Source organism: Natrix helvetica, assembly GCF_964273705.1.
Source record: "Natrix helvetica genome assembly, chromosome: 1".
In the NCBI taxonomy this organism is placed as follows: Eukaryota; Metazoa; Chordata; class Lepidosauria; order Squamata; family Natricidae; genus Natrix; species Natrix helvetica.
The window spans coordinates 315,901,954-315,929,372 of record NC_138548.1 but is presented as its reverse complement, the minus strand read 5'-3'; the positions used below and the strand labels follow the sequence as shown (position 1 = coordinate 315,929,372).

The following is a 27,419-nucleotide window of genomic DNA, read 5'->3' as shown; positions in this document are numbered from 1 at the left end:
ATTCATGCCCTTTTTAAAAATAAAAAGTGCCCATTTTCGTGAAAAACGGGCCATTTTTGGGAGGTTTGCAGAATGCAAAAACTTTTTTTTTAATTTTCCTCTTCAAAACCTTGCAGGGTCTTATACTCGGGTAAGTCTTATACTCCAAAAATACAGTATGTCGAATTGGCCATGTCCACCCTAGCCATGCTCCCCCTCCCCCGAGGTGAAGCAGAACCCTGATGCGGCCGTCAATGAAATCAGGTTTGACACCCCTGGAAATGTTCCACTATATAACCCTAATTCTACACAAGTTCTTTGAGCACTCCAGAATCACCTCAGGACCTTTGTTCTCACACCATGAGGTCAGCAGCAGCAATTTGTTTCTAGCTCAACAAAAATTGTTCTAAAATCTAAATCTAAAATACACAAACACACAGAGACACCTTTCATTTTGCCTTCTAAACTTTGGTGGAGATATTTGACTACATCTACAGGTGTTTGTGTGTGTGTACATACATACATACATACATACATACATACATACATATGTACATACATATATACTTATATACATACAAACGGCATTTCAAATGCAAATAATGTACCCAGGATTTTTAAAAATTTCTCCTTAGATTACATGTGCATTTTTAAAATGCATTTCTAGATTTTTACCCCACCCATTCAGAGGTGGGTTTCTGCTGGTTTGCCCCGAATCGGGGGAAGCAGTAGTAGTGGCGGCAGGAGGCTCCACCCACCTGCCCGGATGCTTCTGCGCATGCGCAGAAGCATCATGCAAGTATGCGCACGTGCACCAGCAAAGTGGTAGTAAAATAAATTGAAACCCATCCCTGCACTCATTGTAGAGGAGCTGAAGGTGGTCTCTCCTCCCATTTTACCCCTTGAAATGGATTTGGGTAGAAGAGGATGGTTGGCGCAAAGCCGCACAGTGAGTTTCCATGGCCGCATGGGGTTTAGAATTTACCGTAAATCTTTCTGGGGCCAGCTCAACACCTTCACTACTGCACCACACAAACTAAGTGGGATGTTCATGTTTGTTCTAATGCCCTTTTAATATCTTTGCTTGTAAGTTTTTTTTATGTTAATGCTGATCACCGTGCATTTACTTTCTGAAGTTTTTAAAATGCACTAGTATCGATCTTTGTGTCTGTCTAAATATTTCCACTACATCTTAACAAAAGTGCTGTGGGAAATTAGCACTCGCCTGGACTGCTTTTAGGCATATTTACATAATTTTCAGATATATTTACCCATTCTTTGGAGAATGGATTTCTCCAATGGATAACAAAACCCAACATAAAATGGCAGTATGTAAACAACTAATTGCTCTGCAAATTTGCTTTCGCACAGAAGCAAGTGTATCTTCTGAAGGTCACTGTACTAATCATGTGGCGTGCATAGCTGGGACAGTAAATTATCAAGGTCACTTCACACACAAACACGTGCATGCACACATTACCACGGCGGAGTAATTCATTACCTTCATTGCTTGCCAACTGCGCTGAGATTTGAACTAGTTAACTCAAATGAACTTAGCTGGGATGTGTGTGTGTGGGGGGGGGGGAGCTTATACAGTACACCAATAGTCTCTAAGAGATACCCTAAGACAGAGTCCTGAAATAGCTTTGCAAACCTCTGGTACTGTGCATTCTATGTAGAATCCCTTCTGATTAATGTTTGCGTGGGAGATCATTGAGGGCTCTATGAATAGCCTCTCCCAGCTTTTCAAAAGCAGATGGAGCCATAAGCCTAGCAACAATAAGCTCTGGAAGAAAGAGAAGGAAGAGAAAGGAGGAGGAGACGGAGAAAGTTCAAGTTTAGTTGAGACCATCTCCATGGTCCTTTTTCTGTTAGGGTTCAACAAATGCTGCCCAGCTGTTAGCTCAGCTACATAAATGCTTTAAATAAATAAAAAACGGCAGTAGCACCAGGTGTTTCTATCACAACGCAAGGATGAGGAATCTAATTGAATATCTGCATGTCAGAAAGGGCAGAAATTATGCTAGGGAAAACTAGGACTTGTTCCTGGCTGATTTCAAGTCAAAAGGAAAGCGAGGAAAGGAAAAAGGAAAAAAGCCAGCCTGCTGTTGATGGGGGTCATTAAAATGCTGGTTGAAAGGATCTGATTTTTTTCTGCATTGGAGCAGCAATAAATCGAGCCTCTGTTCTGCCTTTTCTGCACAAGGCCGTATTCTTTGTTTACACTCTCATTCCTTACTATCACATAAGGCACACTCCTCTGTGGAAGCAGAACCTGGCTGTGCTGGTTGTGTGTTGATTCTGCGGAGGTTAACTGCTTCCCCCACCTCTGCCTCTGTATTTTATCTGTTCTGCAGCTCAGGTTCAGTGACATACTGAACCCTAGTCATAACATTTGGGCACTTGCCTTTCGCAGTGAGTAATCCCTGGATTGATCTTTTCCAGCTGGAAGCTGAAATAACTACAGAATTGCAATGAGCTTTCTTTGGCACGAGGTCCAAAGCGGAAATGCTGAGTCAAAGACTTGTTATTCAAGAGGGGACCCTGAAGTTGCAACTTGGCCCTCATGGGGGTCTGGCTTAACCTGTTGAGTTTTTCCTAGTCCTGCTTTTCAGTGGAAAAATATGCTGCCCTGCCCTGGGCATCTCTCGATCTCTATCATCTCGATCTCTATCTCTATCTCAGCAGCAGCACGTGGCAGCAGCTGGATGACCTGTCTGGGCTCGGGAACTAAGCAGAGTCAAGATTGGTAATCTTTTCAAAGGGAATCCACCAGGAAATACTTAGGCTATGTCTAAACTGGAAAGTTGGGGGTGAAAAATCAGAAATCGCTGCCATGTTATTGCCAAAAAAACCCCAAACCTGAATGGATTTGTTCCTAAAGTCACCAGAAGTCAGGTTTGATCTGTAGGGGATGCGATTTCCAGGCTACTTGTAACTTCTTCTTTCCCACCATTCCAATGGACCTCCAAGGGCTGAAAACATCCTTTATCCTTTTTTTAATCCTCGTTCTCTGCCATGACCCTATACCCAGTTATCCAGTCCAGTTGGGTTTCTGGTGGTTTGCCCCGGATCAGGCGAACTGGTAGTGGCAGTGGTGGGAGGCTCTGCCCACCCACCCGGACGCTTCTGCTCATGCACCGAAGCGTCCTGTGTGTGCGCATGAGTGAACCGGTAGCAAAATAAATTGAAACCCACCACTGATCCAGTCAACATCCCAACATATGCAATCTAATTGGCCATCTCACTTTGTCACAAGTCACCATCTCAAACCAGTATTTCAGGAGCTTCAGAACAGAGAAAAATGACACTGTAGCCTTGAAGGCCCTTCCTTCTAGCTCTCAGGATATTTGTCCTTTTAGCTTACATTTTTGTTCTTCCTTATAAACATGACCCCCTTGAGCCAACATCTTCCCCTGAAGTCATTTCTGGCCTTACCTGTTTGCTGTCTCCTGAAGACCAGGTGCCTGCTCCATCTTATGATAAGAACAGTGAATGGAATTTTGACTTTGGGGTTTCTTTTCTTTTGCAAAACTCATTTTTGTTACTTTTTTTATAAACATATGGAAGGTGTATGTTTACATCCATGCAGTTATAGATCTAGGGGAGTCCACATTTAGTTTTGACAGAAGTCTCTCACTGTGGCTTTGATGCTGGGAGAAGAATGCAACTTCTAGACATGCTTTAATGACGCCACTTTAAAAAGCTAGTCCAAATTAGGTGTTGCCAGTCCTAAATTTGGGAATTTTTCCAAGGACAATTTCTATCAGAATCATGTTTACCAGTTCAGGGACAAGATGAACAGAATAGATCTGATCCTCTTTCTGTTTTGAAATATATTTCAAACATTCTAAAAACAAATTTGGTTGCATTTTATTTTAACTATCCCCTCCTCCTCCTCCTCCCAGGTTGGGCAGGATATGGCTTGAACTGGAGAGCTTAAACTAGTCTGCCAAGCAAGGCATGTTTAACATGCTTCCATAGCAACAGGTTATCTTATTCAAGCAGACACAATTCTTCTTTTCCTAGTGAATTCCAGTAATGGGCCCATTCTAGCACACTTCATTGGTGTCATCTGTCACACAGGCTCTTGTCTAAAATGAATAGCCTTTTGATAGTTTAACTTTCTCTACATTCTAATGGAAGTGTAAATAAACAAGCAAGGAAACAAGCAAGTGTTTGTACTCTTTGTTAGAAGAGTAGTTTGACATATAGCTCCAGTGACATTAAAGTAGAAAGTTGTAATGAGCTGGTTTTCATTGCTCCAAGATCCTCCTTCCAAACAGATACTTATCATCATTTCCACATGCTCCGCTTTATTAAAAAATGTGCTTCCAATTTCCCAGATCCCTTGATTATACAGGTGGACAGGATGAAAAAAGAAACTTCATTTCTATAACTATTTCTGTCTCATATGGGACCTTAAGCTGAATGCATCAGTACCTTAACATAAGCTTCTGCTTTTGATCATAACTTCTGTTCAACGTAGGTGAAGTTAAGAGGATGGCTTGTATTATATCAACATACTAGCAAAAATGAAGCAAGCTTCTGAAGTTAAATATAATTGTTTTTATCAGCACCACCATCCACCAGCAGTATTTGCTGTATTAGATGACCTGGGAAAACCATCTTCTACATCCTCGGCATCATGATGTAGTTTCTCGCATTTTTCATATCTTACAACAAAGGTTATGTTGTGACCGACTCAAGGGGCAGTGCTCATCTCCGATTTTCAGTCGAGGGAGCCTGAAGACTTTCTGTCATCAAGTGGTCAGCATGAAAATATGGAACACTGTTACCTTCCCACCAAAGTGGTACCTACTGTATTTATCTACTTTCATTTGCATGCTTTTGAACTGCTAGATTGGCAGGAGCTGGGGCAAGTAATGGGAGCTCACCCTGTTATGTGGCACTCCAGTTTCGAACCTGGACTGAAAGCTTTCCAGTTGACAAACACAGTGTCTTTATTTCCCAATACGGTACCCTATAGTTATGTTTCATGATGACTCCTTTCTTCTTCAACTACTATGGCATGCTTGGCATAGATTATGGTTGTTGTGATGAAGGGGCTTGCGTAGCTCAACAAAGCTATGAGTTATGCCATGCCGGGCCACCCAAGACAGGCAGGTCATAGCAGAGAGTTCTGACAAAATGTGATCCACTGGAGAAAGAAATGGTATCTTTGCCATGAAAACCCTATGGACAAAAAGGCAAAAAGATATGATGCTGGAAGATGAGCCTGTCAGATTGGAAGGTGTCCAATATGCTACTGGAGAAGAGCAGAGGGCTAGTACTAGTAGTGCCAGAAAGAATGAAGTGACTTGGTCAAAGCCAAAAGGACACTCAGCTGTGGATGTATCTGGTGGTGAAAGAAAACTCTGATGCTGTGAAGATCTATACTCCATAGGAACTTGGAATGTAAGATCCATGAATCAAGGCAAGCTGGACATGGTCAAACAAGAGATGACAAGACTAAACATCGACATCTTAGGAATCAGCAAACTAAAATGGACAGGAATGGGTGGATTTAATTCAGATAACCATCAGTTTTACTACTGTGGGCAAGAATCCTTTAGAAGAAATGGAGTAGCCTTCATAGTCAATAAAAGAATAGGAAAAAGCAGTACTGGGATACAACACCCAAAATGACAAAATGATCTCAATTCAAATCAAGACAAACTATTCAACATCACAGTAGTCGAAGCCTATGCCCCAATCACTGGTGCTGAAGAGAATGAAATTGATCAGTCCTTATCATCATGGGGGATTGGAATGCTAAAGTAGGAAGCCAAAAGGTAACTGGAATAACAGGCAAGTCTGGCCTTGAAGTACAAAATGAAGCAGGGCACAGGCTAGTAGAATTTTGTCAAGAGAATACGATGGTTATAGCAAACAACCCAAGAGATGACTCTACACATGGACATCACCAGACGGTCAACACAGAAATCAGATTGATTATGTGCCCTGCAGACAAAGTCAGTAAAAACAAGACCAGGAGCCAACGGTGGCTCAGATCATGAGCTTCTCATCACAAAATTTAGGCTTAAATTGAAGAAAGTAGGGAAAAGCACTAGGTCACTCAGGTATGAACTAAATCATATCCCTGATGAATATACAGTAGATGTAACAAATAGATTTAATGAATTAGATCTGATAGACAGAATGCCTGAAGAACTATGGACAGAGGTTCGCAACATGGTACAAGAGGTAGCAACTAAAACCACCCCAAAGAAAAAGAAATGCAAGAAAGCAAGAAGACTGTCTGAGGAAGCTTTACAAATAACTGAGGAAAGAAGGGAAGCAAAAGGCAAGAGAGAAAGAGAAAGATACACCCAATTGAATGCAGAATTCCAGAAAATAGCTAGAAGAGATAAGAATGCCTTCTTAAATGAACAGTGCAAAGAAATAGAAGAAAACAATAGATCTCTTCAAGAAAATTGGAGATATGAAGGGAACATTTCATGCAAAGATGGACACGTTAAAGGACCAAAATGGCAGGGACCTAACAGAGGCAGAAGAGATTAAGAAGAGATGGCAAAATTGCACAGAAGAACTACACAAGAACCAGCTTAATGTCACTGATAACCATGATGGGATGGTCACTGACCTCCAGCCAGACATCCTAGAATGTGAAGTCAAATGGGCCTTAGGAAATCTGAGCAACAACAAAGCTAGTGGAAGTGACAGTATTCCAGATGAGTTATTCAAAACCTTACAAGACGATGCAGTAAAAGTGCTACGCTCAATTTGCCAGCAAATTTGGAAAACTCAACAGTGGCCACAGGATTGGAAAAGGTCAGTTTACATTCCAATTCCAAAGAAGGGCAATGCCAAAGAATGTTCAGACTATTGCACCACTGCACTCATTTCACATGCTAGCAAAGTTATGCTCAAAATCCTACATGCTAGGCTCCAGCAGTATGTGGACCAAGAACTACACTCAGATTGTTCACAATCCATTCCAAACAAAGTAGCCTGGTTCAACTCCTTTCACATAAAAATAATATATAGAGTTTCATTTTTCTTCTTTCCTTGGCAATATTTTCAGGAGGTTTAGAAGAGAATTTTGGCTCAGCATTTTTTGACTAATATGACTTCACTGCCTACCCAAATCTGCTGTCCAGGTGCTGTTGACAGGCAACTTCAAATGCTTGGACTGATGGGCAATCCTTCCATCAGAGCATGCTTTCAAACAGAGAATTGTCCTCTTAAAATCTTTCAAAGGAGGACCATCCTCAATAAAACAGAATACATGTTAACAGTTGTGTGAATGACTAATAATCCAGGGGCAATTCTTTTAGAAGGACTCTCTAATTTTACTAAGCATAAATTAAAGTTAAGTGACACAGTGGCACAGTGGCTAAGATGCTGAACTTGTCAATCAGAAAGGTCGGCAGTTCGGCGGTTTGAATCCCTAGTGCTAAGTAACGGAGTGTGCTACTGTTATTTGTCCCAGCTTCTGCCAAATCTAGCAGTTCGAAAGCATGTAAAAATGCAAGTAGAAAAATAGGAACCACCTTTGTTGGGAAGGTAACAGTATTCCGTGCTCCTTTGGCATTTAATCATGCTGGCCACATGACCACAGAGACATCTTTGGACAGCACTGGCTCTTTGGCTTTGAAACGTAGATAAGCACCGCCCCCTAAAGTTGGAATGACTAGCACATATGTACGAGGGGAACATTTACCTTGAAGATCAAGGTAGCTTTTGAAAAGTCTATTCTTTTTCAGTTACCATAGCTTACCTCTCCTCTGGTGCAAGGAACCGCATCAGAATATCTGGAAGTACAAAGAGATCCCTCTTCACTGTTATCATCTGGAAGCCCAAAGGTAGCCGTACAATTGACAGCAAAATATTTGTAAGGTCTCCAGGTCTGCCCATAGTCCTGGGACCTCTCCAGTACCATGGCTGCTGGGCGGGGTGACTTGAAGACTACGATGACGTGGGTCAGATAGAACTCCGTTTCCAGATCTAGCCTGATTTCTTCTCTGTGCACCCCTTGGGCGGACTGCCACCAGGAACCAGGATGCAGGAAGAAGTCATCAGTCATCTCATCAGGATGGTGAGAGTTGTTAGGCTGGTTGGCATTGCATTTGGTACACTTGGGCATTCCACAGGAGCCGTGGTGCAGGTTGTGCTCTGGATAAAAACAGTAGAGTTCTGTGCTGTTCTGTCCACACGTGGTAAGGGTAGTTGGTATCCTGCCTGTTGCTAGATTTCCCACTGCAGGATTGCAGGAATGCCCATCACAACGGAAAGCTCGTGGCTTCATTGAACCTGCAAGAAGAGGAGAGATAACAAACCAATTCATTGCACTGCACTGTTCCACCTGCTTCCTCAAATGCTTCCTGAACACTTAAGGTCCTATTATTTCATGGCTCCCTATCCTGCCTTCCTTTCTATCTTTCATATTGATGATTAAAGAGAGTGGTTGGTTGAGTTTGGATTTTTGAAAATACTAAACTATTTTAAATCCTTTATTTTAGAAGCAGGGTATATGATGCAAAATCAGTGAAGATGTCTAATGAGAGTTAATGAGCAGAAATAATGGAGGTAACAGAATAAAGCAAATGCTAAAATCTGCAAGGTGTGAACAACTACTTTAGGGAAGCAGGTAATAAAGTGCTAATCGGGTGCCAGTACTTGGCTTTGGAGGATCCTGGAGGAAGTGAATTATTTAGATCCTTTTCAGTAAGAATTCATGTCATGTTTCAGCACCGAGATAGCATTGGTTCTGCTGGTGGATGACCTGGGATGGAGGGGATGAATCCACCCTGCCCTCCTGAATCTTTTAGAAGTGTTCAATAGCATCGGCCATGGTTTGGGCTGGCTCTGGCGATTGGGAGTGGAGGATGTGTTTTGTATTGATTCTTTTTCTTCTAGGGCTGGTTCCAGTCACTGTTGCTGGGCTGAGGAGAGGTCAAGCCCTAGGTTTCTCATGTCACGAGGTACTCAGGGCTTGGGTCCTTTGCCTCTCCACCTTGGAAAGAATCAAAGCAGGGGTGTGATACTGGTGGCCTATGGGTCAGATGCGTCACACGCAGGCCATGCCCACCCCAGCTCTGTGAAGGAAAAAAACATGCTGAAATGTCATGTGACATCAACATGATGGCACGAGTTTGACACCTATGAACTAAAGGGAAAAAAGGCAAACCACAGATTTGATTTTTTCTATGTCTATCTCTCTGTCTCTCTACCTCTATATACTGAACCGAATCTGTGGTATTTTTCCTTTAGTTACTGCAAGTGTGTGTGTGTGAGGGGGGGGAGGGAGGGAGAGAGATGGAGGTGCAGTAAAATGTTTAACCAGTGGGGGCCAATCAAAATTGTCAGCAATATGTTGATTTTAATTCAGATTACTTCTGTTACGCTGTGTTGAACTTGAAACAATAGTCAGTTCTATGGTGTTTCTTATCCCTTATATGGAGGAATAGAGAGAGAAAAGAGGTAGAAAATTAGGATACATTACTAACTGATTCCAATAAAGGAGAATATTTGTAGTTCAGGTTCAAAGTAAGGGACCCTCGATGTTCTCTGAGCTTGGTTGTTTTCTTGCAGACATTTCATTACCCAAACTAGGGAACGTCATCAGTGCTAGTGATTAGACTAGACAGTGCTAGACTAGACTACCTTAGATTAGCACTGATGTTAGTTACCTGGTTTGGGCAATGAAATGTCTGCAAGAAAACAACAAAGCACAGAGAGCGCCAAAGATCTCTGATTTAAATCTATGCATTTCCAGAAATCAATGAGAATATTATAATTTACAGAAGATTTCTTGAGAAAACATTAAAGACGCACCTTAAGAGTAAAAGGCTGTGGGGAAATGTACATGGAGAAGAGCAGATTCTATACTTTGGCTTGAGCAAATGGAAATCTTCTTTGTGATCCTCTGACTTAAGGTGTAAAGCTATGGGTGAGCAAGATGAGTTCCATATGCATAAGGCTCCAACCCAACAGAAATCTTTGCACCAACTTTGTTTCCCAAGGGAACTGCCTACGTATTAATACGAATGATCAGGGAGATGAATGAAGATGAAAATTATGAAGGAAAGTTATGAATGGAGGTGAAAAGTATGATAGTACATGTTTCATCTCTTAAAACCAGCAAACCAGCCAGCAAGCAAGCCAACTTTTTTTCAGTTCTTATAGATGAGATCAGTAAATCTTTCCCCTCTCTTAAATTTCCTAGCTTTTACCTTGTAGAACAGAGTCAGAGTCAGTATGGCTTAGTTAAGGCACCAGGCTAGAAATCAGGAAACTCTGAATTCAAGTCCCTTTCACTTAGCCGTGAAAAGCCAGCTGGGTGACCCTGAACCAGTCACTCAAGAAGGCAAGGGGCAAATGACTTCTGAACAAAGGTATTCAAGAAAACTGCAAGGACTAGTCCAAGCATCACCAGGAATTGAAAACTGACTTAAAGACACAGGACAGGACCAAAAAAAAAAGTCAACAGTTCCTGTTGAACTCTGTGGTTAAGAACAGCAGTAGAACACAAGGCAAATGAACACAGGGAAAAGTTGGTTGCGGGGGAAGGGTTGGTTCAAATGATGGGGTTAAGAGGCTCACATTGGAAAAAATCAATGTGATTGCTTGGCTTCCCAATCAGGCAGCCCATCCATCACTCACTTATTCCCTGAAATGTGGGGTCACAGTCATGGGGCAGTATGGATGAAGGAACAGAAGCAACTTGGGACCTAGCCTGAATACCAAATGGGCCTCTTTGAATAATTCATAGAAAGCATAAACAATCAAGATTGCAGTGCATTTTTCTTCTCTGGGCCCCAGGTGCTGCATGTCATTGAGAATTTGGCTCTTGATTGATGGCTTATTCAATAATCCCTGCTCCTTGGCTATTTATGTATTTATTCCACAGTCCCCAGAGGGCTGTTCAGAGGGGTGGCTCCTTCCCAGGGGTGGCTTGATTAAAGAATGGCTCCACTGAGGATGAGTCACACAGCTGGAAAAGCAAAACTAGGTAACCTCTTCCATGGGTGATGGCTGAAACAGACAATTCCAATGGACATTAAAGTGTTAACTAGTCAATAGGTGATTTGTTATCCTTTTTGAAATCACTCAAACAAATTGGAAAAGAAACTGAAATGTTTATATGGAATTTAGCTGCTGATATGTACATTCAGAAGAAAGATGTATGCAATCATCATTGGTGTAGGACTCTACAACTTTTCAGCAATCATCAAGTGTACTTTGCAACACTTTATTTTTCTTCAGTGAAAAACCATATAGTTTTTGTAGGTTTTTTCCCCTTGTTAAGTACATTTCTCCAGAAGATGCTGTTGTCACGTAAGAAAATGATTTTTTTAAAAGGGTGGCTTATTATTGTATGGTCTGTGCTCTTTTGTGTTGGTTTTAATGAGAATTTCTATTGTTAATGTGTTTTAGATTTATAAAATCTTCCAGCTGACTCCAGTTGGGTTTGCACTGTAGGTTTACAACTTGGACATTGTTTTAAAAATCCTGCCTTTATAATGTTCTACACTTGTTAGATTTCGGAGAAACTGTTAGACTATATATCACAATAGCAATAGTACTTAGACTTATATATCACTACATAATGCTTTACAGCACTCTGTGAGTAGTTTACAGAGTCAGCATGTTTTCCCCAACAATCTGGGTCCTCACTTTACTGACCTTGGAAGGATGGATCAACCTTGAGCAGGTCAGGATCAAACTGCTGGCAGTGAGCAGTGAGTTAGCCTGCAATACTGCATTCTAACCATGTGCCACCACATATAGGCATGACCGCACAAAGTTAAACATTTCAGAGGATAATATTCTCTTATATATCTCTTCTCTTATGGAACTTGATAACTGGACAATATAAATGGTTTCTCTGAACTATTGCTGCAACTAAAAGACTGATATTGCAACACTAGAAAGATAAATATACATATGTCCCCATTTACTTAACTGATTGAGAGCTTGATTTCGCTTGCTCCTTATAAGCGAATTGCCCTAGGGGTTGACTTTGTATGGATAAATTTAATGAAATATGGGATTCATCTATACAAAATACAGTAAGTTTAAAAAAGCATGATCGTTATATAAGTGTACCAGAACTCTCTCTCTCTGTGTGTGTGTATGTATATATACTTGCAGAATGTTTGCATTAATTATTTACAGAATTGTAAGTGTATAATTCTGTATATAATTAATAATGTTACAATATGTAGTGTACGCTATATTTTGCTTTTTTCCTGTTATCTTTTTTTTTACTTTTTAATCATCTGTTATGCATTTTCTATTATGTCTGTACTTTTGCTTTCTTTTTTCGTTGTTATTACTCTTAAAAACAATAACATTCATATTAAAAAGTAAGCCCACTTATGAGTACTGTTGTGTTTTAGATGTGCTTCCTAGATTGTTCTATCTTTGCTATTTGGAATTTAATATATTGCAACTATATCAATGCATTGAAGTTAATTTAAAATTTAAAAGAACAACCTAAAGGGAACCACATCAGAAGCAAAAGTGGGTAGAATATGAAGGTATTGTAGGTATGATAGGTACTGTGTGTAAACCAGTTCTTGTAAAGGAGAAAAAAATGTCAGAGGGATCCAATCAGGCAAATGGAAAGGCTACACTCACTCTCACTCACTTGTCCATCTAGAATGCAAGGTGAGAGGTGGGCAGATTACGATTAACAGATTAACAGAGTTGGAAGGGACCTTGTAGGTCATCTAGTCCAACCCCCTGCCCAAGCAGGAGACCCTACACCATTTCTGGCAGATGGCAGTCCAGTCTCTTCTGGAAAGCTTCCAGAGATGAAGCTGGAATTGCCAGTGAGGGAAACAGTGCAGGGTGAAAAGAAGCATGGAAAAATGTAGAACCACAATGACACAGATCTGGTTTGGGAGAAGAGCAGAGACAGATGTGACATATAGCTAGAATGCCATTTTTTAAAATTCTTATCCACTGAAGATGAATGTTTGAGAAACAAAATGTGATACTTCAAAGCTGCTTGTATGGAATTTCAGTTCCTGTGTATAATTATAGCTGCTTGGGGTACAGAGAACTCCAGGTCCACTTATTCAAGTAGAAACTGCTTGTCCTGGATGTGCCATACCTAAAATTTGGCAAATAAACACCCCCGCCACACAGAGGTAAGCATAATTTTATGGAGATTTTCCCCCTGTAGAACTGGCTCTCCTCAGAAATAAGCAGCACTTGTTAATGTTTAGAACATGAGTGAAAACTTTTTTATTATGTACAGAAGCATTCGGGATTGAGATGTGGAAGTTGTATGTGCTTAGGAAGTAGAGGGCTGCTATTCATGAAATGGTCACATTTATTATTGTTTCCTTCATTATGTTAATTCGATTTTATGTAGGGTGTAGTTTACTGCACACCATTTATGTAAGCAGCTTCATTTTTTTTTAATTGAAATGGTATAAAAGCACTTGTAATAAAAGGCGACTGGAAAACCTCCTAGAGAATAAGGTTATCAGGGGCTTCTCATCGTGATGTTTTTTTTTTATTGTGTAGCAATGTTGGTGGGAAAACATGAGGGACAATTATGTCCTCCTATCCTATCTATGAGCTTCCTATTGGCAGAGCTTTACAGAAAACAAAATTGTTGGCCTGAACCTGCACTGCTTTGCTTATTTTCTTATGTACTCTGATTAAATCACACTCTCTGCTACAATCTAATTTACCCTTTGGTTTTCAACCGTGTCCAGCAGAACTTTTCATATATCTCATTGGCCCCCTCCTGGGTTCCTAATTGGGATGGGAGGGAGAATATAAATCACTGTAACTAAACTATTTTGACTACCCTGTGACAGCAATGTGACGTAGCTTTCTGTGAAAAATCGCAATGTTATAGTGGGGGCCCATTAATACCACCCAAGTGAATATAATCAACCTCTGTCAAGCAAACTATCAGTGCTTTAGTATTAGTATTCCTCTCTATTGTCAACAAATATACAAACCAAGTTCTCCAACTGCGAATTAGTGAAAGCAAGAAACAGAATCCCAATGAAAAGGTGAGCATGGATTTACATAGCATATTAAGCATCACAAACACACACATCATATTTAGAAACTTCATGTGCTGTCCATTCTACCCTGAACTTGTAGGAAAACATTAGGAAGAAAAAAATCTTGTCCTTTCTATTAAAGCAATAATAATTTCAGCAATAATTTTTGGGATCAGCAAGGTGTGGAACTCCACTGAATGCGGTTGATGGCTTAGTATTATATAGAAACCAGTCACCCACAGTTTCATTCAAAATACCACAACATTGTTCTGTATACAAATCCAGCTAATGGATGATGTTACTGGGGTCAGCAGAGACCCCCACAGAAATCTATCTCCCTAAATTTTAGCCCAGGATTAAAACTGTCCACCAGCTTTGTCTAGCAAAGAGCCCCTTCTGTACTCATGCAATCCTCTCTTTATATTTGCTGTTAAACACATTAGAACAGCTCAATTTTGCATGTTTTTTTGCAGGAATAGGATAGTCATTGTCATTTTGTTCTTATTGTACAAGTCGGCGTATCTGGTGAAACACACAAGCACACACACACACACCAGAGGTGGTATTCAGCCAGTTCTGACCAGGTTTTGAAGAACCGGTAGCAGAAATTTTGAGTAGTTTGGAGAACCGGCAAATAGGCTGCCCTGCCCCCGCTGCCTCCCAGCTGATCTTGTGTTGTCCTGAACAGGAGAACGGAGCTGGAAAGCAGGTTAGTGGGGTGGGGAGGGAATGGGGATTTTGCAGTATCCTTTCCCTGCCACGCTCACAAAGCCATGCCCACAGAACCGCTAGTAAAAAGAAATTGAATCCCACCACTGACTGACACACACACACACACACACACACACACACACCTCAGTAAGGACTCCTGTGTCCACAATTTGCTTTGAATTAACAGACCTGAACAGAGCTTGAGTTTCCTTCATTCAAAAACCCATATAGGTTATTCTGAACTTTTAAGCAATGTAAAATAGTGAGGAGTGGTGGTGTTTTAGTAAAAGAAATACAAGTTGGAAATCTTATCTGCATATCATGCAGATATTTAGCAAGAGTCCCAGTCTTTGTTATGAGATGATAGGGGGAGATTACAAACTAATAGAGTGGGTCAATATAACTTGGGCTTCCTGCTTTTTTCAAACCATTCAGCATTACCAAGTAAGATTGATGGGCCACGTGAACAATTCTTAAGGATGCTTCAGACTGAAGGCATCAAGGAGAAGGAGGTCTGCTTTATTTTTGCAGAAGCTGTCTGGAGTGCCTGCAGACTAAACACTGACCTTTCCTCCAAGGGGACCTTGAATGAGTCAAGGGGCTATAAAGGACACCTGTGCTGTCAAAACCTGGTCTGCCTCCATTGCCCCTTCATTCACAATATTTTGCTTTTACGACACCTCAGAATCGGGTACCAAGAGGGGAGAAGGAGAAAGGAAAGAATCAACGGCAGATTCTCTCCTTCCTACCTTAGATGCCAGGCCTTCTTGAGTCAGCTGTATGTTGCAATTCATCACAAGATGATTTTACATGACCTCCAAAGCAAAAGCCAAAAGATCAAACATTTAATTTGCTTCCCATCACAAAATGGGAAGTCAGGTCCGTGGGGTTCTTAGTCATGCCAAACAATAAAGCTACATACAGCCAATGAGAGCCTTCCAGTTTTCCATATCGGTGTGGGATAGCTGAACATAGATAGGGCAGAGACAAAACAAGATTCTTCCTTCCTTGCTTGGCATTTTGCAGTGCTTTAACAAATAAGAATTTGTGAACATCTGGATTGGCAGCAGGAAGAGGGATTTTAAAAAAGAAGCAACAATATCTTAATTCTGTCATGCCTGTAAGAAATCAAGCTAAATATTATCAAAACTTTATCAAGCTAAAAAAAATTTCTATTGCAGTAATGTGCACACTGCATTATACCAGATATCTGTTGTTTTATTGAACAAATGTAAGGGATAGCCAGAGACTATAATTTTCTATAGCTATTGGACCAAAATCTTTATTGAATCTTATTGAGAGCTATCATGCTAGAAAGAACAAAGAGCAAGACACCAATCTGGATTAAACTGTTGAACTGAAATGGAACTTGCATATTACATATTTGCAGTGTGCTATGTAGGCTTTTGGATGTCTATGTAGTCTTTTGGATCTGAGAGTCAACAGTTCCCTCCAGCCATTTTTTCAATGCTTTCATTATTATTTGATTAGTAGGGAATCTTAGCAAATCATATTTGAATCATTAGGCAGGCTCTATGGCTTTCTGGGGTGACAGATCTTTGGCTGACATTCAAAGGAACTAGTACATTGTACTTGGACTTTTTTTTTTTTTTTTTTACAACAGAGCCAGAAAATCCTGGTCTGAAATCTGTGGCACTATCCAGCTATTATTACGTGAAGATTTATCCCGAGAAGGGGTTTTGCTCTGCCAGATGGCAGCAAAAAAAAAAAAAAAAAAAAAAAAAACCAGCAGTGCTGATCAGCCTCCATAGCATTCCTCAACAATCTGGCCTCACAAAACGGTTTTCTTGTAATCTCAAGGGATCACAAGTTTAGAGTTGTTGGGTTGGTTTTTTTTGCAAAAGTATAGCAATCTTGCATGAGGTCTCACAAGATTTTGGCCACGTGGAAGCCCTTGGGCCATTGTGGTCATTTTTTTTCATTTCATTTTTTATTGGATTTCTAAACCGCCCCCTCTCCCAAAAAGGGACTCGGGGCGGTGTACAGTCAAATAAAATGCATAAAATACAATAATATAAAACAATTAAATACTAAACATTTGGATGGAGGAGATAAGACTGTACAAGAAATAAATATACTATAGAAACCCTAAAAAACATCCCCAATTAAAATACCCAAACCCAATTAAAATATATCCCCGGGAGGCAAAACTAAGAGAGTGCCAGGCCAGCTGATTGAAACAGGTGGGTCATTCCACAACCATCCTTAAGGCCGGAAAAAAGTTGCTGATTTAGGTATCCAGCTGCCCATCCCTTCCCAAACAGGAAGAATGTTGCAGAATGGAGTTCTACAAGGAACATGTCATTGGATGATGTGTTACATCATTGGGAATGGCTGAAGGCAACCCTCAGCCCAATGAAAGCACATGTATGTGCAGATTGCAGGGGGAAAAGGTTCTGTGTCTATGCACATGACCTATCTTTGGTTCCCACCCACCTTAGTTTCAATGGATAGCATTACTGGTAAGTTTGGAAAAATCTGTTATCAAAACTGATGCCAGCCAGCAGAGAAATCGAATGGGTTTTCTATATTACGGTTTGCTTAGGTACATGTTTTCCATGCAGGCAGCCTCCCATTCAGCCCCAATGTTGTAAGCTACACTAGGGAAAGATTCCTATGCAAAATCTGGAAAAGACTTTGCCAGTCAGTTGCTAAACCATAGGTTCACTTGTTTGGCTTGGCTTGATGCAATGTGTGAATCCAGCTATTATGCCTTGTAAACCATAATTTGCGGCTGAGCATGTTGTATGAACATAGGGAGTGATGATTAACTTAATTGTTAGGTAATCCATGGCTGAACAATGTCTTTTTAAGCCTTCTAAATGAGTGTCTTCTAAGGGAAATTTTTGTCTCAAGAAATGAAGCCTTATGCTTCAGAGACACTAGGGGGATGTCTAAACACAGAAGGCTTTGCCTCAAACTCCCTCTCTAATGTTTATGCCGGGGATAGTTTTTAGAATATAAAATTGTTCTTCTAAATGTCTTTCTAAAGGTATTTCTGTTGAAAAACCAAGGGGCCACTTTTACATAAGTGAGCAACTTTGATTCAGATTTGGTACATCCATCCCATTCTTCTATGTTCTTATCATGCCTTATTCCGCTTAAACTTTGAGTCAGGTGCTTTGCCGTACAGAAATTTTGAGCATGCATTTGCATATACATAACCCACCCCAACATTACATTCATATTCAATGCATGAAATAAAGTAAAACTCATTTGCAGAATATGAAATCTTAACATCCAAACCGGCATTGGCATCATGCATTCCCCCCCCCTCCTCCTCTTGAAAAATTAGGCAAAACTAAACATTCTTCCCTGACACTTTACATTAAACTGTAAGAACGGGAAATTTCTGACTGTCTTTTCTGGTTTTAAAATGAGGACCAGAGCTATTATAATAAGTAAACTCCAACGGTTTGTAAAATGTGCAGATCAAAAGGAGGGGTGAATGGAGACTTTGTAACTGATTCACTAAACTCAAATTGAATACGAAAAGAGACTCGTCTGAAGCATCTGCAGTTTAAACGCCCTTTTCTGCTTATTTCTGCTTACCTGCTCCAAGATGGGCAAAAATAATATACTCCAGGAACACGATCAGCGTTAAGCTTTTGTGTTGCGTGACTCCGTCTAGGAAATCCATCTTCGCCACCGACGTGAGGTCGAAAACAGTAATTAAGGCTATTTTACATGTCTGGTGCCCACTCAACCTTTGGCAGGAAAAAGAAAACAAAACTCCAAGCCCTCGTAATTTATTCGGATGGTTCTGGGACTGACGGGGTTTCGCCCTGTCATTTCTCTTTAAGCTCCCCCTTCCTTTTCCCCAAGGGGTCGCGTTTCCCAAGCCGCCGCGCTCTCTCGCTGCGTGTCAGTCCCGGCCGTCCATCGCCGCCAAGTAGCTCAAGCCCCTCTGGCGGGCTTAGAGAGAGGGGGAGACATCCCCCCCTCTCTCTCCCCGGCTCGCCCCTCCGGAGACTCGGCGAAAGTCGCGCGGGATTGCCAAGGGCAGCTGTGCAGCGAGCAGGCGCCAAAATCTCTGCTGCTGCTGCTGCTTCTCCTCCACCGCGGACCTTTTTGGTCAAAAACACCAGGCACCGTCAATCGATCTCAAGGGGCCGGAGCTCCCGATTCCACCCCGGGAATCTCTTATCCTGGGCTGGTTCTTTCGTCTCCCCGTCCCTCACCGCCCAACCGAGTCCCACCTCGGATCTCCTAGCGAGAGTGCATTCCGGGGCAAAGCTGCCTTGGGTGCCACCACACCGGCCTTTCTTCTGGCTCCTTCACTCCAAGGCAGCGGGCCAGGGGAAGGGGAGGGGACGGGGTTGCTCAGAGGGGAGGACGATACCCAAGAACCTCTGGACGATCCGACCTGCGAGGTCGGGCGCTTGTCTCGCGCAAAATCCGGCGACCGAACTTTCTGACACTGAGAACAAGCAACCAGCGGAACGGACGTTGCCTTCGGAAGTTGTGGAAGCTTCCTTACTTGAGACTTTTATTGGGCTGCCATTTGTCAGAAATGGTGTAGGGTCTCCTGCTTGAGGTGAGGGGTTGGACTAGATGACCTATAAGGTCCCTTCCAATTCTGTTAATCTCTTAAATCTGACCACCACGGCTTCCTCGCCGCCACCCTCCCCCCACTTCTTCCTCCTCGCTTTCTGCTTCATAGACGGAGCAGAAACCAGCGATCGCAACCCACGCTCCATTCAACCTCTCAGCCCCTCGGTGGTGAGACCCGATCCGACCAAGCGTGCGGTTTAGATCGCCCTCCCTCGCTCTGTCCCTCCACCATCGGGTAACAGCCGCACGTTTTTAAAGACGGGCTGTGTGGGGGGACGGGGGCGGGCGGACGGACGGACATATTTCCCGCCTTCACTCTTGGAGGCTTTCGTCTGATCCGGAGAGGGGGCCGAGGAGGAAGAACGAGACCACCCAAAAGCAACGGCGACGGGAAAGGGTGCTCTCTTCTCAACCCCGTAGAACTTCCTTCCCGTCGCTTATGGACGCGTGTTCGGGTGTGTTTAAACTCGGTTGTTTCTACAGAGAGTCGGGCAACGATTCTCCCCAAGAATCTATCCCTCTGGTTAGAATGGATTGTCGACCGCAGGGAGAAGGAGGCTGGACGGCACCGCGGCTGCCCGGGTCGCTCGTCTCTTGCCTGTCGCTGATGGGAATGCATTCCCTCGCCTGTCTCTGCAGCGCCCTCTCTCGGACGACACGCCCCATCACTCCCAATCGCCAGGTCTTTATTGCGGTGCTAGAATTATGGACCTCTCCTATCCTGTGTAGGGACTTTTTATTTTATTTATTTAGTTTGTCAAACGTATAAAAGATAACAGGTATGACTATGAACATAAATATGAACACAGTAAGTGGGTACGAATAAATGGAGACAGTGGGACAGGGACGGTAGGCACGCTAGTGCGCAGGCCCTTGAACCACTTAAGGATGGTGCTGGTTAAAGGGAAAGTTGCAAGGAGAAAATGGTAGATTTCCAACTCTTTTTGTCTGCTGTTCAAGATGGGCATCAGTACAGAATAGAGGAAATACTGGTTTGGGGTCTCAGATGTCCTACAAAAATTCAAGGTGAAAAATTCCAAGCATTTTGTTTCTCTGACTATAACTATAACTATAACTCATTTCCTGATAAGGTGTTTTTTTCCCCGCCTAGCAGTTGGTTGGGCATTTTACTTCCAGTTGGTCACCCTTGGTTTCCCTTTAATTAGCATCATTTTTAAGTGATTGAGATCTATTACATTTTTTTAAAAAAATTTAATTTGCTTTTGTACTTTACAAAGCATTTAGTAGTAGTTCTAATGTTACAAATAATAATTGAAATTTAATAAAGGCCAACGATTTTATTCTATATATTCAAAAGGGCAACTACTACAGAATGAAGGTGTCAATACTGTACTGATCGTTGCAAGATCTTTTGAAAGTTAAATGCCAATTCTTCCACAGCTTCACTGGTTTTAAGTTTACTTCTGAATTTCGTTTTTGAGTTTTTGCAAGCCCCACATGGCCTGAATCTGTAACACCTGATCAGAACAGAGGCCCTTCTAATTCCAGATTTTGCAGTTTAAATTTCATACTATACCCACCATGAGCTGAATGCATTTAGGTAGTCCACTAGAGAGTAGTAGTTTCCATGTGGTTATATTTCCTAATACAACTAGGATTCAAGGTATTTGGCCCATGATTCAAGGATACTTAATAGGACTGCCATCAATTTTAACAGAATATTAGAGTTGGAAGGGACCTTGGAAGTTTTTTAGTCTGCTCCCCTGCCCAAGCAAGACACCCTAGGCCTATACCAGTGGTGGGCAACCTTTTTTTTCAACTGAGCCAAATCTCGCCAAAACCACGATTGAAATTTATTTTGAGAGCCACATTTTTAAAACCGAAAATACATAGGATGGTACACTGTTTTTAGTTTCAATAAACTCTGGCATTTGAAGCACGCAAGTCTTAAAGCTGTCAAGTTACAAGATCCTTGCATCCCTAACCCTTTAGGAAAAAAAAACCCAAGGGGTCTTCAAACCTGACAGCTTTAAGACTTGTGGACTCAAACTCCCAGAATTCCTCCTCCAGTCATGTTGGCTCAGAAACTCTGGCATTGAAGCATGCAAGTCTTAAAGCTGTCAAGTTGCAAGACCCTTGCACCCCTAACCCTTTAGGAAAAAAACCCCAGGGGTCTTCAAACCTGACAGCTTTAAGACTTGTGGAGTTCAACTCCCAGAATTCCTCCTCCAGTCATGTTGGCTCAGGAACTCTGGCATTGAAGCATGCAAGTCTTAAAGCTGTCAAGTTGCAAGACCCTTGCACCCCTAACCCTTTAGAAAAAAGAAAAAACCCAGGGTCTTCAAACCTGACAGCTTGAAGACTTGTGGACTTCAACTCCCAGAATTCCTCCTCCAGTCATGTTGCGGCGACGTCATCTGCGTGGATCCATCTTCGGCTTTTTTCACAGGGGGCAGGGCTGCTGCTGAAGATGCCGACGACGAGCCCCTGCCGCCACCAGAACAACATCTGCCTCCTCCTCCTCCTCCAACAGCACCACTACATTTGGAGTGAAGCCGCCAAAGCTCCCACTGGCGCCCCCCTCCACTCAGAGCACCTCGTTACCCCTGCTGCCTTCTCCGCCGCCGCCATGCTTTTGAGAAGCCATGAGGCCTTTTTTCCCTGCTCCTGCCCCCCCCGCCTTCCTACTGGCTCCTGCGGCCTCATGGCTCCTCAAAAGCACAGCAGAGGAGGAGGGGGCAGGGTAACGCAGGGCCCAGCTCAGGTGCTCCGAACGGAGGGGGAGGCGCCGCTGCCATAGGCGGGGGCGCCGGTGGGAGCTTTGGCAGCTTCACCTCTGCCGCAGCGTCGGGTGCTGTTAGAGGAAGAGGAGGCGGCAGCAGATATTCCGGTAGCGGCAGGGGCTTTACTTTAGCTGCAGCGCCGGGCGCAAGCAGCTAGGATTGGCCACCCACAAAGGACCTCCTCCCCGGGCTTGCTTTCCTGGCGTCAGTCGCTCACCAAAACAAGTACGGGGAGGTCCTTTGCGGGCGGCCAGTTCTAGCCGTCTGCAAAGGACCTCCCCAGCCTCCGGCACCTGTGACAGCAGAAAGCACTGCGCGGCAGTTGGAAACTGCTGCGCGGTGTTTTCTTGCCACCTGCGCGGGCGTGCAGCCGCGCACCTTAGAGGGAACAGTGGGAGGGAGGGGAGCGGGCGCCCGGCACACAGAAGAGCCGCATTAAAATGTGTAAAGAGCCGCATGTGGCTCTCGAGCCGCGGCTTGCCGACCACTGGCCTATACCATTCTGTATAAAAGGCGGTCCAATCTCCTCTTAAAAACCTCCAGTGATGAAGCACTTACAACTTCTGAAGAAAAGCATTCCATTGAATAATTGTTCTCACTGCCTGGAAATTCTCCTTAAATCTAGGTTGGATCACCCCTTGATAAGTTTCCATTCTTTACTTCTTGTCCTACCCTCAGATGCTTTGGAGCATAGGTTGATCTCTTCTCTCTGACAGCCTCTCAGATATTGGAAGTTTGCTCTCATGCCATTTCTAATACTTCTCTTCATTAGACTAGACATACCCAGTTCTGCAACCATTCATCCTATGTTTTAGCCTCAATCTCTCCAATCATCTTTGTTGCTCTTATGTACACTGTTTCCAGAGTCTCAACACCTTTTTATATTGCGGTGATCAAAACTGGTTGCAGTATTCCAAGTGTAGTCTTACCAAAGCAATATAAAGCAATACTAGCAATTTCATGTGATCTTGGTACTATCCCTTTGCCTAGGACTGTATTGGCCTTTTTGGCAGCTGCAGCACACTGCTGGCTCATATTCAAGTGGTTGTCCACTAGGACTCCTTGACCCTTCTCATAGTTATTTTAGTAACCTTAGACATCCAGATCCTCCGGGAGGTTGTTCAATATCCTTTTGAAGCATCTCGTTTGACTGTCCCAGACAGCTCCCAGAGAAGTCCACAACTGGACCTCTGCAGTATGTTTTCATTGGCCACTTGAAGTCACTTGAATGTGTTACTTGTGTCTTCTCCAGGGGAGAGTCATCCACGAGAGTTTGGATATCCTCACCAATATTAGTATGAAAAATTTTCTGGGTAGACCTACTTAATTATTACAACATTTAAAAATCAACTTTTCAAGTAGATGCACTGGAATTCAGCACATTTCTTTCCTAGTCAGCATGGACTTTTATGGTGGCCTCCAAATGCCTAAAACAGATATAAACATTACTTACAAGGCCCTGAGATTACATGGAACATTATTGATTCTATTTATAGTTTCAGCATATAAATATTTTATTGCTGTATTGTTATTTTAGACTATTGTTTAATAATTCCATTGTTGATCTCTACTTCAAATGTCATTAAAATGCTTTGGGATTTCTGGAATGAAAAAGGGAGGCATAAATATTTCATTAAAAGACATGGCGGGAAAGTAGAAGAGGCTCTCTGTAATGTCATGCTCACAAATAAAAATATCTGAATCTTTGAACATTTGCTTATATATAGTCAGGTGGATGTGTTTTGCCAAATTTCCAATCCAAAGCCTGCAAAATCTCTGGGTCCTGTATGGGATAAAGAACCTTCCCATGTCTGTGTACAAAGTACAGGAGCAAATCAACTGTGATTCAGTGCAACAGAGCAACCAGATGTGCAGAACCAGATTGGAGAATAAACAGTAGACCTGTCAATGATTCCTCAGGAGGAGGCAGCAGCTCAAACCAATAGGATGATGAGGGGTGTCAAATGGGGCGTTCTCCTCCAGAGGATTGGAGGAAAAGCCAAACATTGACCTGCTTTTGTCAAAGGTCACTAGAACCTCAACTCTCTTCTAAGTCTTGTCCTTCTGCCGCAGCTCTCCATCAGGCACTGGCCTTCCCTTACAAGCCATGTCTACTCTGAAAGCAATTTGTGCTGGGCTCCCCCTCCATCCTCTTCCAGAGAATAGAGGCCGAAAGAGTGGAATCCCTCATGCTCCTGTGAGAAGCCCAAATCTCACAGCAGATGAAGAAAAAGTAAGAGTTTGTACAATTCTTCTCTTTGGACATTACCCCTATTTTCCTACAAAAATTTATCCTTTAGCTAGAGCTACAATCTCAGCATTCCTTAAATGTTCCCTAGAATTGAGTTGGGTGGATCACTCTGTTAGAGTTAGATCTGCTTCTTAAAGCAGGTATGGTGGTCTCTGCCCAGCTATATTATTGATAGCTACGAGTTGTGAATATAAACACTGCACAGTTCTATTCTATATTGCCCTTAATGTCTTTCTATCAGGTATGTTGAGTTCCAATGCCTATCTCTGCTCATCACACCCTTAGCAACATGGTCTTGTTCAAGAATTTCCAATTTTTCAGCATTATGAAGTTCTGTTGTTGGGACTTTCTGAGTGTATCTTTCTTTATGGGTCTGTTCAGTAAAATGTGAGGCCCTTCTGCCTAGATAATGCCCTTTTGAAATGGGAGTAGCAATATTAATAAAAATAATAATGACTTATCACACTTATCTTAATTCAAGGAACAATGATAGCAAACATAACCTGAGGATCAGGCCTATATATTGTGTCTATTTTCAGTCTGAATTTGTAGTAACTTTTTTTTGTTCCTGGGTTTTATGTCATGTCCTTTGGTTTCTGTAAATAATAGTGTAGCTTTGTTTATAAGGACTGTGTAAAGGCCAATATCCATGGTAACTTTTCATTAGTTGATTTTAACATCCTTGAATAAATCAAAACATATTTGCAGGAATTTTCTTCCAGTTATTTCCTGAATTCTCTTGCTTCCAAACTGCTTTGTTAATTGAAATATGTGACAGTAACATCCTTCATGTTCTTTTTTTTTCTCTGAAGCCTAAGCAGATTAATACTTGCCTCTGTTTTCACTGCCCATTCCCTTAAGGTCAACTTGGGATTGTCTTCCTGCTTTTCACCCTCAGAACATAGAAAACAGCCTTTCAGCAATGAACAGAAGCCAAAAGGGAGACTGAGATGCAATAGTGCAAAATATATCCATTTCAATACCTCATTGGATAAGCTAGCAGAAGAATTCATGTTTGTTTGCATGAGCATCGAATCCGAAGGCTGGAAGAGACCTTGAGGGTCTTCTACGTCAATCAATGGTGGGTTGCAGGCGGTACGCCCCGGTACGGGTGTACTGGAGCCTACCCAGAGCACCAGTATGGTACTCCGGAGGGCCCAGCCGCCTGCCCGAGCTCCTTACCTGTGCTTTAAGCTTTTGGCACTTCCGCGCACATGCATGGTGCATACAACGCCTGTGCGACTCTCCACCGAGCAGCTGGAACGTCGCGGAGGCTTGCGGAAGTGTCACAGGCAAGTACAATGCACGCACGCATGCCGTGCGGGTCCATGTGGGTGATGCTGGGGCCGCTCCAACCGTACCGGTTGTTACGGAATCCGGAACCCACCACTGACTCCAACCCCCTGTTCAAGGCAGGAGACTTATACCATCCTAGTCAAATAGTTGTCCAGTCTATTTTTGAAAACTACCAGTGATGGAGGAGCACCCATAAGTTTGGAGTAGTTATTGGCAATAAGATTCATTCTGCGCTAGGAGTGTCTGCAGGGGTTTGTGTGTCAAAGTCTTGAGAACATTTGTGGCAGCATGTTTGAAGCCTCCTCCTCCTCTTCCTCCTTCTCTTCTTCCTCCTCGTCCTCCTCCTCCTCCTTGTCCTCCTCCGATGCACATTAAAAGGACAGGACTCCAATTATATGACCACAAGCATTATCTTGACTTTTTTTTTCCATCCTCCCGCCCTTCATCACTCTGTGGTCACCTCGTTCTGTACTTCATATGAAAGCAGGAGATCAACTTGTGATGGTGGGGGGAATGTTAAAGGCCTGGTTACACACCTTTGTCTATTGCAACTTTAGTGCTGTCTCCTAGCATTGCCATCTGTGGAAATTGCTCTGCCTAATATTAGGCATCTGTCTCCTGAGTTGATCCAGCATATAAATAAATATATATATGATAAAATATGCTAAGAGAGAACAACTTTACTCCCAAAAAGTGTGTGGTTTTACCCATTTTCAACAACCAGCAGTGGTTCAGCAACTGAAAATACTTTTTTTAAAAAAAAATTGGACACTTTTAACAAAAGGTCAGAAGTCTGGTAGCAACTTTTCCATCTAACAGATTTCATTTAAAGTCGTGTTAAAAAGCTGCTGCCTTAATAGCATTGGTTAGTTGGAAAAGGTGCTACCAGATTCTAAATTGTTTGCCATCAGAGACTAACACAGCTCCCCTGATAAAAACGGAAGCCTATTTTGTATCTAGCTCACCTCCTGATAAGGGTAGCTTTGTCTCATCTGTATTCGTTCTTATATTTTTAAGACAGTGTAAACGGTGTGAATAATGTTGTGTCTACTGTGTTTTTATCACATTATTCTTAGGGCTTGGCTTCAGGAGAATCTCTCTTTATTGGCTCTTTGTTGTAAACCAACTCTTCTGGCAAAAATGTGAGGTTCCAGTTTTATGGATGTAGATAATTGCTACTGCTTTGAAATATGTTATTTTGCCTTTTAAGTGACAACATTTTGTTTTGGTAAGATCAACTGTCCTGAGGTGTGAAGTCTAAGTCCTAGGAAACTGGCAGCTGCAGTGCCAACACATTTGAAAAATCTAAGTTGGGTAGCCTACCTGGTTGAGATCACAGTAATGTGTCTCTCACAAGTGTGTACACACACACACACACACACACATATTTACTTTCTCACATATACAATGAGAAGGCTCTTCCTACCACAATAAAGATCCTGTTTCCTTGCACTTAAGTGAATTTATTTTATTCAACCTAAACAAAAATCCAAGCAATGTTCTTTAAATTGTGGCCAGTTTATTAAAATACTCTTCTGCATTGATCTTATTCCTAGACACCCCCCAGAGTCCACTCTTGTCAGTGGACTTTTGACAAACAACTAAATGTCTCTGACCATTGGCTTAGTATTTCATATATGTATCTTTGTATAAATTTATTTTGATATCCTGACATTTGATGTTGGAAATCAGCCTCTCTCTTTGGTATACCATTTTTTTTTATTTGTTAGATTGATTTCCAGTTTGTTTCTCCAGGAGCTAAAGGTAGCTTACTAGGAAATTCCCCTCATTTGATGCTCGCAATAACACCTGTGTGAGGTACTGTATGTTGGGGTTGAAAGAATAACTGGCCCAAAATCATGC

The 27,419-nt window shown here is 42.3% G+C and overlaps 2 protein-coding genes across 3 annotated transcripts in view; one reads left to right on the top strand and one right to left on the bottom strand.

The window, feature by feature from the left end:
• LOC309381830 (netrin-4-like) overlaps positions 1-27,419 on the bottom strand; it is a 141,133-nt gene that overhangs the window by 47,554 nt on the left and 66,160 nt on the right. Inside the window, exons 1-2 of one of the 2 annotated variants that reach the window (XM_081933114.1) lie at positions 18,264-18,475; positions 7,724-8,256 (exon numbers count right to left, since the gene is read on the bottom strand). In XM_081933114.1, coding sequence (XP_081789240.1) covers positions 7,724-8,256; positions 18,264-18,351 — 621 coding nt within the window. In that variant the 5' untranslated portion in view covers positions 18,352-18,475. Of the gene's footprint in view, positions 1-7,723; positions 8,257-18,263; positions 18,476-27,419 lie in introns of those variants that run through there. The other variant, XM_081933115.1, reaches the window with a different exon arrangement.
• Positions 24,061-27,419, top strand: part of UROC1 (urocanate hydratase 1) — a 63,351-nt gene continuing 59,992 nt past the window's right edge. Inside the window, exon 1 of the mRNA XM_081946077.1 lies at positions 24,061-24,242. Coding sequence (XP_081802203.1) covers positions 24,117-24,242 — 126 coding nt within the window. The 5' untranslated portion in view covers positions 24,061-24,116. The remainder of the gene's footprint in view (positions 24,243-27,419) is intronic.